General features: G+C 45.7%; 1 protein-coding gene across 1 annotated transcript in view; it reads right to left on the bottom strand.

Annotated features, from left to right (window-relative positions):
- Nucleotides 1-541: 541 nt before the first annotated feature.
- The window catches only part of cryaa (crystallin, alpha A), a 23,006-nt gene continuing 2,628 nt past the window's right edge, over nt 542-20,919 (bottom strand). The window contains exons 2-3 of the mRNA XM_043701459.1: nt 19,482-19,604; nt 542-982 (exon numbers count right to left, since the gene is read on the bottom strand). Of these exons, the coding sequence (XP_043557394.1) occupies nt 761-982; nt 19,482-19,604 (345 nt within the window). The 3' untranslated portion in view covers nt 542-760. The remainder of the gene's footprint in view (nt 983-19,481; nt 19,605-20,919) is intronic.

Here is a 20,919-nt window from a genome sequence, read left to right as displayed (position 1 = left end):
GTGCAAACTCCACACAGTCAGTCGCCTGAGGCGGGAATTGAACCCAGATCTCTGGCGCTGTGAGGCAGCAGTGCTAACCACTGCCACCATGCCATGCTGCAATGTAGAAGATCTATCTGTACTCAGCTTGTGTTTTGTTTGCCTTTCACATAATAGTTTTGATTTATTGTTAAAAGAGAATCTGCAGCCCTCTGTTACTCTGCTTCAATGAATGACCACCACATTAAAATATAATGAACATACATGATCCATCAAGCCAACCTGGATCTGAATTATCCAGTAAGAACATCAGCTGAGACCACAATAGAAAGGGTGATAGCATTTTGGAATTCCCTATTGCAAACAGCAACTGATCCCAGATCAAAGAGGCAGTGGATGTGAAACTAGCCCACAAATGAACAAGTATCTTAATGAATAGCCAAGGCCTCAGAAGCTGAATGGCCTCCTCCTGGAGCATATCTAAATGGTCCTGGAGATAAAAACTTTGTGCTGTGAGAATATTTATTTTGTTTGATATGGAATGGAATGTGCAGCCACAGTATGAAAGGTTTGATGGTTTATTGTCAGCTCTGTGCCTACTGTCAGTACAATGAAAGAAACTACACAAAAGGAAGTTGTAGACAGGTCTGAAAAAGATGACATGGACATTTGCATCTAGTGTGATGGCTGACAATTTCATTGGTACCTCCACCTTCAGAGCACCACAGGTTTTAACCCAGGTTTTGGTACCAAGGCGAGTGTCTCGCTCTCTCTCTGTAGCTCATGGATCTGCTTTGATCTCAGGTTGGTTACCAAACTTCTCGTCTCGGATCACCGGGATGGGTCGATCTTGCTGGTTGGAATCATCACCTGTTCTGACCTTGGGGCAGCACAATGTTAATAAGCCATCGGCAGACAGTGAGCAGGAAATAGCCGTCTGGTCCAGGTTACCGGGAAGACGGTAAATGCGGCAAAATTCACGGGAAACACGACCTTGCTCTTCCTATAGACAGAGAATAATTCGTCAGACTACCTAGTGAACAATATACAGGTAATTCCTACCTCCCATTTTTGAATATCAGTTGATCCTTCGACACCCCCATTCATAATTCCGCTCCTGGGAGTCCTACTGGCCCCCTACTGGTCCCACTCATAGGCCTGTACCTGGGCTGTTTCAGGCTGTAGTCCCATGCAAGAGAATGTTAAGGTGGTTCATTGATGCCCAGCCCCCTGTATTTTGCAGCCATGAGGAGTCCACATTCCATGCAAACATGGGGTTAGCAGGATGCAGCCCCTTCTTCACCTCCTAAGGGCGTCACTACTCAAATTTGTTTGCACTTCAGCCCCATGCTCCTGATCTTTGGCCACTCATTGTGGAGGAGGTCAGGCAGAAAAGCAGCCTTCCTCATGAGTCTGCTCCTCAGCCTGGCCAATGTCAGATATCCAGGTAGCTGGTGGTCTCAAGAATTGAGCAACCTGACTGCTTGGTTCCTTTCCTCAGGAGCCCCTGTAGAGGGAATGCTTGAGGCCTCAGACAATCAGTGGTCCAGCAGGGGTTGAAGTTCAGCATTGAACATAGAACATTACAGCGCAGTACAGGCCCTTTCGCCCTCGATGTTGCACCAACCTGTGAAACCGATCTGAAGCCCATCTAACCTCCACTGTTCCATTTTCATCCACATGATTATCCAGTGACCATTTAAATGCCCTTAAAGTTGGCGAGTCTACTACTGCTGCAGGCAGTGCGTTCCACACCCCAACTACGCTGAGTAAAGAAACTGCCTCTGACATCTGTCCTATATCTATCACTCCCTCAATTTAAAGCTATGTCCCCTCATGCTAGCCATCACCATCTGAGGTAAAAGGCTCTCATTGTCCACCCTATCTAACCCTCTGATTATCTTATATGTCTCAATTAAGTCACCTCTCAACCTTCTCTGACACTTCCACACAAAATGATATTTTAATTCAGATTTCAGACTTCTGTTACAATGCCCCTTCAAAGGCTAATACCCTTGCATTTGATTCAGTTTGGCTTAACGGTTTTTCGCAGATTTAAAAAGTGTACCCCTACATCTGGAGAAGAAACCTTCTTTGTCTCACATACATCTGCATCAGGGAGGCCCATCATTCACTGCTGGCTTTGGGGACTTTGTTTTCTGTCTCTGTTTTCTGTCTCCCCTGAATCTGGGGAGCTTCTGCTAGTACCTCCATCATATTCCTATAGAAAGAACTCCCTCGAAACCTCCTCACCACCGCATCTTTGGAAGTGCCAATAATATCTCAATTTTAAAGTTCTTGTCTAGTTCTTAAATCCTTTCATGGCTTTGCCCTGATATTTTTGTCACATACCCTCCATGATATCTGCTCACAGTTACACAAGCCCCACATTTTAACCATCCATCGTTAGTGTCTGGGTCCCAGGCTCTGAACTTCCTTGTCTGCATCCCCTTGGCCACTCATTTTTCAAATTCAAGCCCCTGTCTTTGATGAGGTGTTTGCAGATTTGATTGGGGAGTGTAAGGTGAAGGAACCATCAGGAAGTAGTGGTCATAATATGATAGAATTCACCCTGCAGTTTTAGAGGGAGAAGACTGAATCAGATGTAACAGTATTACAATTAAATAAAGGTAACAACAAAGACATGAGGGAGGAGCTAGCCAGAGTTGATTGGAAGGGGAGCCGAGCAGGGAGGATGGTGGAGCAGCAATGGTAGGAGTTTCTGGGGGTGATTCAGGAAGCACAGCAGAAATTCAGCACCGCAGGATTAGAAAAGCCTTTAAAAACTGGCCAGGATAACTAAAAAAACAATAAGGGTGGTGAGATGAAATATGAGCGTAAGAAAGCTGGTAATATGAAGGAAGATTGCAAGAATATTTTTAGAGAGCTAAGAGGTAAGAGACAGGCAAGAGTGAACATTGGACTGCTGGAAAATGAGGCTGGAGAAATAGTAATGGGGAACAAAGAAATGGCAGAGGAACTGAAAGATAGTTTATATCAGTTTTCACAGTGGAAGACACCAGCAGCATACCAGAATGTCAAAAGAGTCAGGGGCTGAGGTGAGTTTTGTGGCCGTCACTTAAGGACAAACTGCTGGGGAAGTTGAGAAGTCTGAAGGTGGATAAATCACCCGGACCAAATGGACTACACCCCAGGGTTCTGAAGAAGATAGCAAAGGAGTCTGTAGAGGCATTGCTGGTGATCTTTCAGGAATTACTAGAGGCATGCAGGGTCCCAGAAGACTGAAAAATAGCTAATGTAACAATCCTGTTTAAGAAGGGAGAGAGGCAGAAGATAGGAAACTATAGGCTGGTGAGGCTGACCTTGGTCATTGGTAAGATTTTAGAATTTTTTAAGGGTGAGATTGTGGAGTACTTGGAAGTGCATGGCTAAACAGAGCTGAGTCAGCATGGCTTCATCAAGTGGAGGTCACGCCTGACAAATCTGTTAGGATTCTTTGAGGAGGTAATGAGTAGGTTAGACAAAGGTCAGCCAGTGGATGTGATCTATTTGGATTTTCAGAAGGCCTTAAAAAGTGCCACACAGGAGTCTGCCAATTAAGATAAGAGTCCATGGTGTTTGGGGCAAGGTACTTATCAGAGATATTAGATTACTTACAGTGTAGAAACAGGCCCTTCGGCCCAACAAGAGCAACCCACCCAGACCCATTGCCCTACATTTGTCCCTACACCTAACACTATGGGCAATTTAGCATGGCCAATTCACCTGACCTGCACATCTTTGGACTGTGGGAGGAAACCGGAGCATCCGGAGGAAACCCACGCAGACACGGGGAGAACGTGCAAACTCCACACAGTTGCCTGAGGCGGGAATTGAACCCAGGTCTCTGGCACTGTGAGGCAGCAGTGCTAACCACTGTGCCACCGTGCCGCCCATATATTTCCCTTCCCATCCCTACCTGCATTTCGGAGAGACCATTCCCTCCCTGAATCCCTTGTCAGGTCCACGCCCCGCACCAACCCACTGTCCCCTCCCAGCACCTTCCCCTGCCATTGAAAGAACTGCAAAACTTGTGCCCACACCTCCCACCTCATCTCCGCCCAAAGGATCCTCCACAATTGACAGAAAAGTATCTGTACTTCCACATGTGTCATCCACAGCACCTGGTGTGGTCATCTCTACATCGGGGAGACAGGACACCAACTTGCAGATCGTTTCAGAGAACATCTCTGGGACACCTGCACCCACCAACCCCACTGCCCTGTAGCTGAACACTTTAACTCCTCCTCCGACTTCAAGGACATGCAGGTCCTGGGCCTCCTCCAACGCCAAACCCTAACCACCTGACATTTGGAGGAAGAACACCTTGGGACCCTTCAACCACATGGGATCAATGTGGGTTTCATCAGTTTCCCCATCTCTCCTCCCCCCACCTTATCCCACTCCCAACCCTCCAACTTGGCACCGCCCTCTTGAACTATTCCTACCTGTCCATTTTCCTTCCCATCTCACTGCTCCACCCTCCTCTCTGACCAATCACTTTCTCCCCCATCTTCATCTATCTATCATTCCCAGGTACCTTCCCCTGCCCCACCCCCTCGGTCCACAAGCCTCATTGCTGATGAAGGGCTTATGCCCGAAACGTTGATTCTCCTGTTGGAGCGCTGGAAGGTCTCTATGACTCCTCCCATTCCAGATCTGGGGACTTGCCTGTTAGTCCACTCACATACTCCACTTCATTTCTTCATTCATTGGATGGAGGTATCACTGGCTGGGCCAGCATTTATTGCTCATCCCTAACTGCCCTTGAGGAGGTGGTGGTGAACCGCTGCAGTCCATGTGCTTCAGATTGACCTACAGTGCCCTTAGGTTGGGAATTCCAGGGTTTTTGACCCAGTTACAGTGAAGGAATAGTGACATATTTCCAAGTCAGGATGGACAGTGGCTTGGATGGAATTTGTAGGTGGTGGTGTTCCCATACATCTGCTGCCCTTGTCATTCTAGATGGAAGTGGATGTGGGTTTGGAAAATGCTGTCTGAGGATCTCTGGCGAAATTGTGCAGTGCATTTTGTAGATGGTACACACTGCTGTTCCTGAGTGTTGATGGTGGAGGGAGTGGATGTTTGTGAATGTGGTGTCAGTCAAGGAGGGACACTGCCTTGTCCCTGGATGGTGTTGAACTTCTTGAGTGTTGTCGGAGCTGCCCCCATCCAGGCAAGTGGGGAGTATTCCATCACACTCCTGACTTGTGCCTTGTTGATGGTGGACAGGCTTTGGGGAGTTTAGGGAGTGAGTTACCTGCCTGAGCATTCCTAGCCTCTGACCTGGTCTTGGAGCCACTTTCTTTATATGATGAGTCCAATTTAGTTTCTGGTCAATGGTAATTCCCAATGTGTTGAAATTGGAAAGAAAATTCCACCAGATTTGTCAAAGATGATTTCTCCTTCATAAATCATTTCAGAGATTCTAATCTTTTCCCTGCGGCTGACATGAAACAAAATGATCTTATATCCCCATTGTCTCTCCCCTTGTGAAATAGCTGGGTTACATTTGCTACTTTACCATCAGCAGGAATCTTTCCAGAATCTTTAGAATGCTGAAGGATAATCATCAATGCATCCACTATCTCTATAACCATCTCCTTCACTTTGGGATGAAGCTCATCTAGTTCCCAGATTCGTCAACCTTCAGCCCAGATAAAGTCAGAAAGAACTGCGGATGCTGTAAAGCAGAAACAAATTCAGAAGTTTCTGGGAAAGCTCAGCAGGTCTGGCAGCATCTCTGAAGAGAAAGCAGAAATTTGAAGAGGGGTCACCGGATCTGAAATGTTAACTTTGATTTCTCTTCACAGATGCTGCCAGACCTGCTGAGCTTTTACAGCAACTTCTGTTTTTGTGTGAGGATGGATAGTCCAGGTAGCTGTGGGAGTCAGTGGATTTATAGTGGATATTAGTGGCCAGTCTATCCCCAGAAATGGAAACAGGGTTGTCGATGAAGGGAAGGAGGAGTCTGAGTTGAAAATGTGTTGCTGGAAAAGCGCAGCAGGTCAGGCAGCATCCAGGGAACAGGAGAATCAACGTTTCAGGCATGAGCCCTCCTGAAGAAGGGCTCATGCCCGAAACGTTGATTCTCCTGTTCCCTGNCCAGCAACACATTTTCAGCTCTGATCTCCAGCATCTGCAGTCCTCACTTTCTCCAAGGAGGAGTCTGAGATAGATCAGGTGAAAGTGAGGGCGGGTGGAAATTGGAAGCAAAATCAATTAACTTTTCCAGTTCCGGATGACGGAGGGAAGCAGAATCGAATATATGATGTATATATCGGAGAAACAGTTGTGGATGGGGGCCAGGATGGGACTGGAACAAGGAATATTCCACATACCCCACAAGAGGCAGGTCTAGCTGGGTCCAGCGAATACCCATGGTCACCCCTCTGACCTGAAGAAAATGAGAGGTGTTCAAAGAGAATTTGTTCAAAGTGAGGATGGGCTCAGCCAAGCGGAAGGTGACCTAATAATTCTCAACTCCACTTTCCTGCCTTTTCCCTCTCACCCCTGATTCCTTTACTAACTAAAATCTGTTGATCTCAGCCTTGAATATACTTTATGATCCAGCCTCCTCTGTAGTAAAGAACTCACTGCCTTCCGACAGAACAAATTCCTCCTCATCTCTAAACAAGCAGTCCCTTATTCTGAATGCTGTCCCCTGGTCCTACACTCACCCAGAAGGGGAAACAACTTTTACTCCATCACAAGTTCCTGCCTCCTTTATCTTTGACCCAGACAGGGACGATGCTGAGATGAGGAGTGCCCCTTCCAAACATTGCTAATGGTACCATTACAAAAATATTAGACTTAGACTGAGACTGAATGAAGAGATAGCACTGTCCATACCTTTACCAAGAATAGACCTCAGGTCTCCTTAAGATGATGCTGACACCTAGATTGTGCTGGTTGGGCTTGCAGAATGGCTGCATCATAGTGGCCTGCAGTATCATTCATAACTGCTGGCAAAGGGGGAGAGACCCTGGATGTGGATGAAATGGGAGATTGGTAGCAATGTTCTGAGGATGAAGATCAGGATGATGATCAGGATATTGACCAGGTGAACCATCTCAGTCAGTGTGACAGTGCAATCCATCACTGAACCCAAAAAGCCAGAGATAAACTCATTGAAACTGTCTTCAAGGGTGAACAAGTTAGGGTCAGGACTTTGCTTAATTATTTACCATTCTGTCAGTAAATTAGAAAACCTCCCCTGCTGCATACATACGAACTGGAGCAGGAGTAGGCATTCAGTCACTCAAACCTGTTGCACCAATTAATAAAAAAGGCAGATGGAACTTGTTACTTTTCACAGTCCTTCACTTTTTGGGATCATAGAAATATACAGTGCAGAAGAGGCCCTTCAGCCTATTGAGGCTATACTGACATGAGAAAGACCTGACCTTCAACCCAATCTCACTTACTAGCATTTGGCCAAAGCCTTGCATGTTATGATGTGCCATGTACTCATCCAGATACTTTTTAAAGGAGGGAACTCACCCCTACCAGCCTCCCAGGCAGGGCATTCCAGACCATCACCACACTCTGGGTAAAAATGCTTTTCCTCCCATTTTCCCCTTAACCTTCTACCCCTTACCTCGAACTGTGTCCTCTTGTGACTGACCTTTCAACTGAGGGGAACAACTGCTTCTTACCCACTCTGCCCGTGACCCCCATAATCTTGTACACCTCATTAAGATCACCCTCAGTCTTCTCTGCTCCAATGTAAACAACCCAAGCCTGTCCAACCTTTCAACACAGCTTACAGTTTCCATTCCAGGCAGCATCCTGGTGAATCTCCTCTGCACCCCCTACAGTGCAATCACACTCTCCTTGTAATATAACAACCAGAATTGCACACAGTACTGTAGTTGGGGGCTCAACAAAGTTCTGTACAAATCCAGCATGACTTCCCTGCTTTTGTAATTTTAGACCTCGGAGCAAGAGTAGACCATTTGGCCCGTCGACCCTGCCCTGCCATTCTGTAAGATCATGGCTGATCTTTTCGTAAACTCAGCTCTACTTACCTGACTTCTCACCGTATGTCTTAATTCCTTTATTGTTCAAAAAAAATCTACCTTAGCTTCAAAAGTATTTACTGAAGTAGCACCAACTACTTCACTGGGCAAGGAATTCCACAAATTCACAACACTCTTGGTGAAGATGTTCTTTCTCAATTCAGTCCTAAATCTGCTCCTCCTAATCTTGAGTCTACGTCCTCTTGTCCTAGCTTCACCTGCCAGTGGAAACATCCTCTCTACTTCTATCTTATCTATTCCCTTCATAATTTTATATGTTTCTGTAAGGTCCCCCCTCATTCTTCTAAATTCCGATTAATACAATCCTTCATTCGTCTCTCCTCATAAGCCAACCTCCTCAACTCCAGATTCAACCTAGGGGTGGCACGGTGACTCAGTGGTTAGCACTACAGTCTCAAAGAACCAGGGATCCAGGTTTGATTCCAGCCTCAGGTGACTGTCTGTGTGGAGTTTGCACATTCTCCCTGTGTCTGTGTGGGTTTCCTCCGGGTGCTCTGGTTTCCACCCACAGTCCAAAGATGTGCAGATCCGGTGGATTGGCCATGTTAAATTGCCCATAGTGTCAGGTAGGTGAAACTGAGGACTGGAGATTAGAGTCAGGATTAGAGTGGTGCTGGAAGTGCACAGCAGGTCAGGCAGCATCCGATGAGCAGGAAAATCGACGTTTCAGGCAGGAGCCCTTCATCAGGAATCTTGTCAGGTACATTAGTCAGAGGGGAATGGGTCTGGGTGGGTTATTCTTCGGAGGGTCAGTGTGGACTGGTTGGGCCAAATGGCCTGTTTCCACACTCTAGGAAATCTAATATGAACTTCCTTTGCACCCTCTGTAGTGCCAGCACATTCTTTCTCAAGTAAGGAGACCAAAACTACATGCAGTAATCCAGGTGTGGCCTCACAACACCTTGTACAGCTGCAACATAACCTCCCTGCTTTTAAACTCAATCCCTTTAGCAATGAAAGACAAAATTCAATTTGCCTTCCGAATTACCTGTTGTACCTGCAGAACAACCCTCTGTGATTCCTTCACAAGGACACCCAGGTCCCTCTGCACAGCAGCGTGCTGCAACGTTTTACTATTCAAATAATAATTCTTTTCACTGTTACTCCTACCAAAATGGATGACTTCACATTTATTAACATTGTATTCCATCTGCCAGACCTTTGCCCACTCACTCAATGTATCTGTGTCCCTCTGCAAAGTTTCACACTGCACACTTTGCTCTGCCACTCATCTTAGTGAATTAATCCTGCAGTTTGAGAGGGAGAAGACTAAAAGATGTCACAGTATTACAACTGAGTAAAGATAACTACAAAGACATGAAGGAAGAGCAGGTCAGAGATGATTGGAAGGAAACTGTAGGCCAGTTAGCCTGACCTCAGTCATTGGTAAGATTTTAGAATCATTATTAAGAATGAGATGGCAGAGCACTTGCAAGTACATGGTAAAATAGGTCTGAGTCAGCACGGCTTCATCAAAGGAAGGTTATGCCTTCTTTGAGGGGGTAACAAGCAAGTTAGATGTAGGAGAGCCCGTGGGCATGATCTATTTAGATTTCCAGAAGGCATTTGACAAGGTGCCACACAGGAGCCAAATAAGAGACTGACTGATAAGAGGTAGTGTTGGGTAAGCTAACGGAGCTAAAGGTAGACAAATCTCCTGGCCCTGATGGAATGATGGTGGGAGAAACAGCAAATGCACTTGTGGTAATTTTCCAAAATTTGCTGGACTCTGGGGCAGTTCCAGCAGATTGAAAAACAACAAATGTAATGCCACTGTTTAAAAAAGGAGGTAGACAAAAGACGGGGAATAATAGACCGGTTAGTTTAACCTTTTCTCTGTAATGGAGAAAATGCTTGAATCTATCATTAAGGAAGAAATAGCAAGACATCGAGATAGAAATTGTCCCACTGGACAGATGCAGCATGGGTTCATGAAGGGCAGGTTATTCTTAATTGATCTACTGGAATTTTATGAAGACATTACAAGCAAGATGGACAACGGGGACCCAGTCGATGTGGTGTATCTAGATTTCCAAAAGGCTTTCGACAAGGTGCCACACAAAAGGCTACTGCATAAGATGCGGGGTGTTACGATTTATGTATTAGCATGGGTAGAGGATTTGTTAACTAACAGGAAACAAAGAGTCGGGATTATGAGTGCTATTGTGGCTGGCAATCAGTAATTAGTGGTGTGCCTCAGGATCGGTGTTGGCACCACAATCATTCACAAGTTACATAGATGACTTGGAGTTGGGGACCAAGTGTAATGTGTCAAAGTTTGCGGATAACACTAAGATGAGTGGCAGAGCTAAGTGTGCAGTGTGAAACTTTGCAGAGAGACATAGATACATTGAGTGAGTGGGCAAAGGTCTGGCAGATGGAATACAATGTTAATAAATGTGAAGTGATCCATTTTGGTAGGAGTAACAGTGAAAAGGATTATTACTTGAATGGTAAAAAGTTACAGCATGCTGCTATGCAGAGGGACCTGGGTGTCCTTGCGCATGAATCATAAAGGGTTGGTTTGCAGGTGCAACAGGTTATTAGGAAGACAAATGGAATTTTGTCCTTCATTGCTAAAGGGATTGAGGTTAAAAGCAGGGAGGTTAAATTGCACCTGTGTAGGTGCTGGTGAGGCGACACTTGGAGTACAGTGTGTAGTTTTGGTCTCTTACTTGAGAAAGGATGTACTGGCACTAGAGAGAATGCAATGGAGGCTCACTAATTTGATTCTGGAGTTGAGAAGGTTAGCTTATGAGGACAGACTGAGTAGGCTTGGATTATATTCATTGGAATTTAGAAGAACGAGGGGGGGGATCTTATAGAAATATGAACGAATAGGTAGGATAGAAGCAGGGAAGATGTTTCCATTGGCAGGTGAAACTACAACAACAGGCCATAGCCTCAAAGTTAGTGGGAGCAGATTTAGGACCAAGTTGAGAAGGAACTTCTTCACCAGAGGGTTGTGAATCCATGGAATTGCCTGCCCAGGGAAGTAGCTGAGGCTTTCTCATTGAATGCTTTCAAAGCTAAGATAGATAATTTTTTGAACAGTAAAGGAATTAAGGGTCATGGTGATAGTGGGAGCTGAGGCCATGTAAAGATTAGCCATGATCTTATTGAATGACGGAGCGGGCTAGAAGGGCCAGATGGTCTACTCCTGCTCCTAGTTCTTATGGTTCTAAGAGCCCATGGTGTTACAGACAAGGTACTGGCATGGATAGAGGATTGGCTGGCTGCCAGAAAGTAGGATTAAAGGGGTCTTTTTCAAGATGGCAGCCTACTGAAGTTCCACAGGGATTAGTGTTGGGATCACAACTATTCACATTATGTATCAACAATCTGCATGAAGGAACTGAGGGTGTTGTTGCTATTTTTGCAGCTACACAAAGACAGGTGGAGGGACAGGTAGGAGAGTGGGCAAAGGAATGGCAGACGGAACACAATGTGGGAAGTATGAGGTAGAAGGAATAGAGACGGAGACTATTTTCTAAATGGGGAATGATTTTGGAAAACTGTAGCACAAAGGGAATCCTAGTTCAAGATTGTCTTAGGTTAACAGGCAGGATCAATTGGCAGTTAGGAAGGCAACTGCAATGTGAGCATTCATTTCAGAGGGCTACAATACAACAGCAGAAATGTATTAATGAGGTGTATAAGGCTCTGGACAGACAACATTTGGAACGTTGTGTGCAGTTTTGAACCCCGTATTTAAGGAAGGATAGGCTGGTGTTGGAGGAAGTTGACAAGAATGATCCCAAAGATGAAGGTTTTGCCGAATGAGAGGTGGTTGAGGACTCTGGGTCTGAAATCAATGAGTCCAGAAGAATCTCATTGAAACTTACAGAACATTGACAGGCCTGGATAAAGGCGAAAGTGGGTACTGCAGATGCTGCAGATTAGAGTCAAGATTAGAATGGTGTTGGAAAAGCACAGCAGGTCAGACAGCATCTAAGGAGCAGGAAAATCAATGTTTTGAGCAGGAGCCTTTCATCAGGCCTGGATAAAGCAGACGTAAAGTCTCTTCCACTGGTAGGAGAGACTAAGGGCACAGGCCCAGAGTGAAGTGTCAACACTTCAGAGCGAAGACGAGGAGGAATGTCTTCAGTGTGGTTAATGTGTGAAACTCATTACTGTAGGGGGCTGTGGAGGCCAAGCCATTGAGGGTTTTTAAGACAGAGATAGATAGGTTCCTGCTTAGTAAGGGGATGAAGGATTACAGGAGGAATGGAATGGAGAAACGCATCAGCCACAATCAAATGGAGGAACAGACGTGATGGGCCGAATGGCCTAATTTGGCTCCTATATCTTATGAGAGAAAGTGAGGGCTGCAGATGCTGGAGATCAGAGCTGAAAATGTGTTGCTGGAAAAGCGCAGCAGGTCAGGCAGCATCCAAGGAACAGGAGAATCGACGTTTCAGGCATAAGCCCTTCTTCCTGAAGAAGGGCTTATGCCTGAAACGTCGATTCTCCTGTTCCTTGGATGCTGCCTGACCTGCTGCGCTTTTCCAGCAGCATATTTTCAGCTCCTATATCTTATGATCTAATATGCAAGCAAGGAATCATTTACTGGTGAGAGATTAGCCAGGCCTGGCCATCACAACTTCTTTCATCTTTGGGGCGTATGCTCATTTCACATGAGCAGATGGTTTAAGATTACAAATGACCATACATCCATAAAGTGAATGGTTACTAACAATATTGTATCAACGTGCCACCTACGTACAGTCTCTAAGTATTTTTCTGCAGGTTTCAAAATCACAGGCTGGTGTAAGGAGGGAAACCCAGGCTCAGTGACTTGAGAGGAAGCTTATGGGCATCATACCTGTTCAAACCACGCTGTGTCTCTGAGGGAAAAGGGAACCTGGGGTGTGGTCAAGGTCCCTCCCCTTGCTGTTGATGCTGAGCATCACATAGCGACAGCGATGGAGTGCAGGTCTTGGCATATATCCAGCAGACACTGAGTGGACTGGATCTTGCTCTCCATGGCAGTCACCATGGCCGAAGAAACACTCCAAACTCATATCAGAGCTAGCATTGTCTGGATAAGTTTGATCGACTCCTTCACCTTTTGATCCAGTTTACCAACTGCCTCTGACAAGTCACTGCACTGTCTGACATTTTGGTAGACCATGTGATCATCCTCAGCCTGGTCTCAGGCCTCTGACTGTTGGAGACCTAGGGCGATGTGTGGTGGAGAGGTATCAGTGAGGTGACAGATTGAGCTCCCCAGTCTAATCTAGAAGAAGAACCCATTGAGGTGATCGTCTTAGAGCTGGTGGAGGGGACAGGTCTTCAGGCCTCAGGTCTCAGCGGCTTCCTCCTCAGAGGTGGAGGTAGAGCTGAGGGTCTCTGGTGCTGGGCCCATCAGGACAGAGGGTCACTTGGAGTCACTCGTGTTTGTATGAGAGAAGAGGTGGAATTAATGTTTAAGAATTTGTGCAGGTTAAGAATGAGTAAGTGTCAGTGTTAATGGGACAGGGGCACAGCACTGGATTGGTTGCGTACTGAAGTCTCTCTATCCTCACACAGGTAGTCATCCTCCTCTGAAGCTAACTCAAAAAGTTTCTCAAATGGAGTGAGGGGCCTGGGGTCAGTCCACATGTCCCTGTCAGTCTTGGCCATCTCATGGAACTTTCTCTTGCAATGAGACAAAGGGAGGATTGAGTATGATGGAAATGGATAAGAGAGGTTTTTGGGGTGATGCAGGAGTGGGAGAGCTGGTGAGATGTCCCCTGTGAGTGATTGGGAAGTATAGACAACAAGAAGGGTCAACAGTTTGCAAGAGCTATTGACTAGACATGCTGTTGGCAATAATGAGAGCTGCAGTCTGTGTCCTGAGGTGAGATGTGTACCGTGCTGGGGTTAGAGTGAGTGCTGGTAATGAGGGTGAGGAAGCTGAGGGACTTACCCTGACAGATCAGAAAAGATCAATTTCTTCCCTCCTCAGGTTAAATATGGGCAAAGAAACCTCCTGCTGATTATCACAAATTGTTCTTCTAGAGCTAATGAACAACACTTAGAGGAAGCACTGAGTATGGTAAGGGCACAAAATGTACTCTGGGTCCTCAGTCTCCACACGAAGAGTGGCTCAGCAGCAGTACGACTGATCGAGTTGGTCAGATCCTAAAGAGCATTGCTGCTAGACTGGCAGGTAGTGTGGAAACCAACGAGAGGGAAAAACATACTTCACCTCATCCTTGGAGAAAGTGAGGACTGCAGATGCTGGAATACCAGAGTTGAAAAATGTGGTGCTGGAAAAACACAGCAAGCCAGGCAGCATCCAAGGAGCAGGAGAATCGACGTTTCGGGCATAAGCCCTTCTTCTTCCAGCACCACATTTTTCAATTCAACTTCACCTCATCCTTGAGGAGAAAGTGAGGTCTGCAGATGCTGGAGATCAGAGCTGAAAATGTGTTGCTGGAAAAGCGCAGCAGGTCAGGCAGCATCCAGGGAACAGGAGAATCGACGTTTCGGGCATAAGCCCTTCCTGAAGACCTGCTGCGCTTTTGCAGCAACACATTTTCAGTTCACCTCATCCTTACCAATCTGTCGGCTGCAGATGCATCTATCCATGACAATATTGTTAAGAGTGACCTTCCTTCACATTGAGAGTATTCTCCTTAGTGTTATACTAAAATGGATAGATTTCAAACAGACCTAGCAACTCAAGACTAGGCATCCATGAGGAACTGTGGGCCATGAGCAGCAGGACAGAAATATAGGAACACAGAAAACAGGACAAGGAGTATATCTTTGAGCCCACTAAAACCCTGCTCTACCATTCAATATGACTATAGCTGATCATCCAACCCACTGGACTATTCCTGTTTTCAGCCATACCATTTCACCCCTTTAGCCCCATGAACTTGTGAGGCATGGGCATCACTGGCTGGCCAGCATTTATAGCTCATCCCACATTCCCCTTGAGGAGCTGCCTTCTTGAAGTCCACATGTTGTAGGTTAACCCACACTGCCCTCGGGGAGGGAATTCCACAATGTTGACAGTGAAGGAATGGCGATATATTTCCAAGTCAAGATGGTGAGTGACTTGGCGGTGAATGCAGATGGTGATGTTTCTATGCATCTGTTGCCCTTGTCCTTCTGGATGGAAGTGGTCATGGGTTTGGAAGGTGCTGTCTGAGGATCTTTGGTAAATTTCTGCAGTGGATCTTGTAGACAGTACACACTGCTGCTACTGAGTTTCTGGACTCCCTGGTCATTGGGAACATCTTCCTATTTTTTCACCATCCAGTCATGATAGCATTTTGTAGGTCTCTATGAGATTCCCTCTTGTTCTTCTAAACTCTAGTGAATATATTCCTAACAAGTCTAGACTCTCCTGATTATGCCAGTCCCGCCATCCATGAATCAGTCGGGTAAACCTTCATTGCCCTCCCTCTACAGCCAGAACATCCTTCCTCAGATATGGAGACCAAAATATCACACAATACTCCAGGTGTGGTCTCACCAAGGCCCTGTGTAATCGCAGGTAAAAACAAGGATTGCAGATGCTGGAAACCAGATTAGGTGATCTCTCCACCCTACAGGCACTCTGCCTTTATTCCTGATGAAGGGCTTTTGCCCGAAATATCGATTTTCCTGCTCCTCGGATGCTGCCTGAACTGCTATGCTTTTCCAGCACCACTGTAATCTAGAACCTGTTGTAATCGCAACAAGGCACCCCTGCTACTGCATTCAATTCCTTTCGCTACGAAGGCCAACATACCATTTGCCTTCTTCACCACCTGCTGTACCTGCACGCTTACCTTCAGTGACTGGTGTATGAGGACACCCAGGTCCCACTGCACCTCCCCCTTTCCCAATTAGATTAGATTAGATTAGATTACAGTGTGGAAACAGGCCCTTTGGCCCAACAAGTCCACACCGACCCGCCGAAGCGAAACCCACCCATACCCCTACATTTACCCCTTACCTAACACTATGGGCAATTCAGTATGGCCAATTCACCTGACCCTGCACATCTTTTGGACTGTGGGAGGAAACCGGAGCACCCGGAGGAAACCCACGCAGACACGGGGAGAACGTGCAAACTCCACACAGTCAGTCGCCTGAGGCGGGAATTGAACCCGGGTCTCTGGCGCTGTGAGGCAGCAGTGCTAACCACTGTGCCACCGTGCCGCCCACTGTGCCACCGTGCCGCCCACCTAATCTATTATTCAAGGAATAATCTGCCTTCCTATTTTTGCTACCAAAGGGGATAACCTCATACTTATCCACATTGTACTGCATCTGTAATGCATTTACTCACTCACTTAATTTGTCCAAATCACAATGAAGCATCTCTGTATCCTCTCCCAGCCCACCGCTCCCTCCCACGGCCACCCCCAACCTGGTGAGAAATTTAGAGAGATTGTATTTAATTCCTCGCCTAAATCACTAATACACATTGTGAATTAAATTGCCATACTCCTAGATATTCATAGGGTTACTCTCTCATGAGAGACTGATAACTCATGGTGGTCTAATGTCAAAGTCACTAGATTCCAGGCAAGGGATTAGATTGATAAGATGGGACCTTCACAGTAACCTCAGCTGGTGCAGGAATTGATCATCACTCTGCATCACAAACAGTCTTCCAACCAACTAAGCAAAACAAGTAACGGGTCCAAGCATTTTTAATTGTGGTACCCCACTAGTCATTGGTTGCCACTTGGAAAATGATCCATTTATTCCTGTTCTTTGTTTCCTGTCTGCTGACCAGTCTATCCAAGTCAGTACACTACCCCAAACCCATATGCTGTAATTTTACATGCTAATCTCTTATACAGGGCCTAATTGGAAGCCTTCTGAAAGCCCAAGTAAACAACCAGAACCATAAGAGAAAGGAAAAGGAGCAAGTTGTTCATCTCCTCAAGCCTGCTCTGCCATTCAATAGGAACATGGTTGATCAAACATTCCTCATTCTAGATCAGTGGTGCTGGAAGAGCACAGCAGTTCAGGCAGCATCCGAGGAGCTTCGAAATCGACGTTTCGGGCAAAAGCCCTTCATCAGGAGTAAAGGCAGTGAGCCTGAAGGGTGGAGAGTTAACTCACTGCCCGAAACGTCGATTTCGAAGCTCCTCGGATGCTGCCTGAATTGCTGTGCTCTTCCAGCACCACTGATCCAGAATCTGGGTTCCAGCATCTGCAGTCATTGTTTTTACCTCAAACATTCCTCATGTCCACTTTCCTGTCCTTTCCCTCTGACCGATTCCTTGACTGATCAAAAATCCATCTATCTCAGCCTTAAATATACACAAGAGTGCTACTCCCACAGCTCCCTATGGCAAGGAGTTCCAAAGACTCACAACCCTCTAAGAGAAGAAATTCCTTCTCGTCTCAGTCTTAATTGGCATCTCTTTATTCTGAGAATATACCTTCTGATCCTAGACCCTCCCATGAGAGAAAACATCCTCTCAGTATTTATCTTGTCAAGATCCTTAAGAATCCTATAGATTTAAATAAGATCACCTCTCATTTGTCTAAACTCCAATGAGTAGAGCGCCAACTTGTTTAGTCTTTGCTTGTAAAACAATCCATCCAGACTAGGGACCATCTTAGCGAACTGTCACTGAACTGCCTCCAGTGAAATCATATCTTTTCTTCAATATGTGAACTAAACTTCTCAAGTACTCCAGGTTTGTTCTCCCAGCACCTTGTCCAGATGCAGTAAGACTTCCCTACACGTTTACTTCAGTCTGTTTAAATAGGGGCCAACATTCCATGAGCCTTCCTGATTAGCTGCTGTTTCTGAGTGCTAGCTTTCTGTGTTTCATGCACAAGCTCCCCCAAGTCCCTTTGTGTTGCAGCTTTCTGCAGTTTTTCTACATTTAAGTAATATTCTGTTCTTCTGTTCTGTATTCCAAAATGCACAAAATTCACATTTTTCCACATTACATTCCATGTGACAATATTTTTGCCCACTTACTTCACCCATCAATATCTCTGTATAAATTGTTTGTGTCCCTTTCACAACTTGCCCTTCAATCTATTTTTGCATCATTGTAAATGTGGCTACAGTATATTCACTTCCTTCCTCCAAGTCGTTATAGATATTATCAACAGTCACAATTCTCACACTGATCCCTGTGGAAACTCACTGGTCACAGGTCATCAACTGAAAAAAGAAACCCTTATTCCCACTCGCTGTCTCCTGCCATGAGTTAATTCTCTACCCACGGTAATATACTATCTGCAACACAGTGGGTTCTTTTATTGTTTAACCTTTTCTGGGGTACCCTAATGAACACCTTCTGGAAGTCCAAATATAACACTTTTACTGGCTCCCCTCTATCCACTTAGATTAGATAACTTACAGTGTACAAACAGGCCCTTCGGCCCAAAAAGTCCACACTAACCCGCCGAAGCGCAACCCACCAAGACCCATTCCCCTACACCTAACACTACGGGCAATTTAGCCTGGCCAATTCACCTAACCTGCACATTTTTGGACTGTGGGAGGAAACCGGAGCAAACCCACGCAGACACAGGGAGAATGTGCAAACTCCACAGTCAGTCGCCTGAGACGGGAATCGAACCCGGGTCTCTGGCGCTGTGAGGCAGCAGTGCTAACCACTGTGTCACCGTGCCGCTCACTCTTACTGAGACTTCCTCAAAAAAAACTCTAACCAATCAGTCAGACACGATTTCACTTTCATGAGGCTCTGCTGACTCCTCTTGATTAGATTAGTTGGAATCAAATAGAAATTGGCTGGGCCTGTCAAATGTTAATTCTAATCTCTCTCTCAGCACATTCTCTGCAGCTATAACACTTTATTCTGCACTCTATTCTGATACCTTGATGCACTCTGACCTGCCTGTACAGCATGCAAAACAACAGCTTTCACTATATCACTATATATGTGGCAACAATAAGTAAAACAAAAACTGGGGAAAAACACTCCACTGGTCGGAGTCATTCCTGGCGCACAGGAAGGTGGTTGTGATTGTTGGAGGTCAGTCATCTCAGCTCCAGGACATCTCTGCAGGAGTTTTTCAGGGTAATGTCCCAAGCCCAACCATCTTCAGCTGCTTGATCAATGACCTTCCCTCCATCATAAGGTCAGAAATGGCGATGTTCGCTGATGATTGCACACTGTTCAGCACCATTCATAACAGTTAGTCTGTGAAATTTACCTCAAAGGTGAGAGACTGAGCCAGAAACAGTTAACATTGGAGACGAATTGGAGACACTCCTCAGGTACTGAAACAGCTCATGTTCAAATGCAACAAGATCTGGGACTTAGGCTGACAAGCGGTAAATAACATTACCCAGGGCACTACTACATTGGAAAGGCCAAAAGCAACGGCCTACAGTACAGTCACTGAATGAACCTAGTAATTATGTTTTTTTGTCACCAATACTGTCAAGAGCAATGCTGTTAGGTTACAAAGTTATCCCTCACTCAATGACACTTAGTGAAAGGTGATCTGAACACAAGAGAAACCTTTACCCACCTGACGCTCTATGTGCTTGCCGTGAATCTCCACAAAGTCATCAACTAGCTTCACAGTCAGCTCTTCAGGTAAGAAATGTTTGACATTCAGGTTAATCATAAATCGGTCCTTCTCAGAGCGCACCTGAAACACAATATTTGTAAGCAGTAACACACAGCACTTTCAGACTCAACTTGGAACTTTATGCGAAGATTACAGCAGGATATGAATCACTCTCTGCAAGAGTTACCTGTGAGAAAAATCATTCAATAACTTTGTGAAAACATGTGGCGTATGGAAAGCAGAAAGCAGGCCATTCAGCCCAACCAGCAAATTTTGGTGCTTATCTGTCTCACAAATATGTTAACCAATCAGATTTACTCATCCTATCAACCAAATCATTTCATCAGCCTCTCCTACATTCAATTTGTCTCCAATGTTAACTGTTTCTGGCTCAGTCTCTCACCTTTGAGGTAAATTTCACAGACTAACTGTTATGAAAAATTTCTCCTACATTCTGTTCTAAATCACTTCAATTTAATCTTGTCTCTCTGGCCCCTTGCTTTATACCCTTTATTAATGAGAGCAATTTGCTTCTATCTCTCTTTCTCTGCTTTCACAATTGTGACACTTCTGTTAAAATCCTGTGATATGAATGTATCGAACCCTGTGCAGTCCCTGTCCTGGGAGTGTTTGATGGGGATAGTGTAGAGTCATCTTTACTCTATATCTAACCCCGTAAAGTCCCTGTCCTGGGAGTGTTTGATGGGGACAGTGCAGAGGTAGCTTTACTCTGTATCTAACCCCATGCTGTCCCTGTCCTGGGAGTGTTTGATGGGGACAATGTAGAGGGAGCTTTACTCTGTATCTAACCCCGTGCTGTCCCTGTCCTGGGAGTGTTTGATGGGGACAGTGTAGAGGGAGCTTTACTCTGTATCTAACTCTGTGCAGTCCCTGTCCTGGGAGTGTTTGATGGGGACAGTGCAGAGGAAGCTTTACTCTGTATCTAACCCACGCTGTCCCTGTCCTGGGAGTGTTTGATGGGGACTGTGTAGAGGAAGGTTTACTCTGTATCTAACCCCATGCTGTCCCTGTCCTGAGAGTGTTTGATGGGGACCGTGTAGAGGAAGGTTTACTCTGTAGCTAACTCCATGCTGTCCCTGTCCTAGGAGTGTTTGATGGGGACAGTGTAAAGAGAGCTTAACTCCGTGTCTAACCTCAAGCTGTCCCTGTCCTGGGAGTGTTTGATGGGGTCAGTTTAGAGGTAGCTTTACTCTGTATCTAACCCTGTGCTGTCCCTGTCCTGGGAGTGTTTGATGGGGTCAGTGTAGTGGGAGCTTTACTCTGTATCTAACCCTGTGCTGTCCCTGTCCTGGGAGTGTTTGAAGGGGACAGTGTAGATGGAGCTTTACTCTGTATCTAACCCCATGCTGTACCTATCCTGGGAGTGTTTGATGGG

Source organism: Chiloscyllium plagiosum, chromosome 12 (assembly GCF_004010195.1).
Source record: "Chiloscyllium plagiosum isolate BGI_BamShark_2017 chromosome 12, ASM401019v2, whole genome shotgun sequence".
NCBI lineage: Eukaryota > Metazoa > Chordata > Chondrichthyes > Orectolobiformes > Hemiscylliidae > Chiloscyllium > Chiloscyllium plagiosum.
Note: the sequence above shows the minus strand (reverse complement) of the source record. Positions and strands in the feature narration are given on the sequence as shown.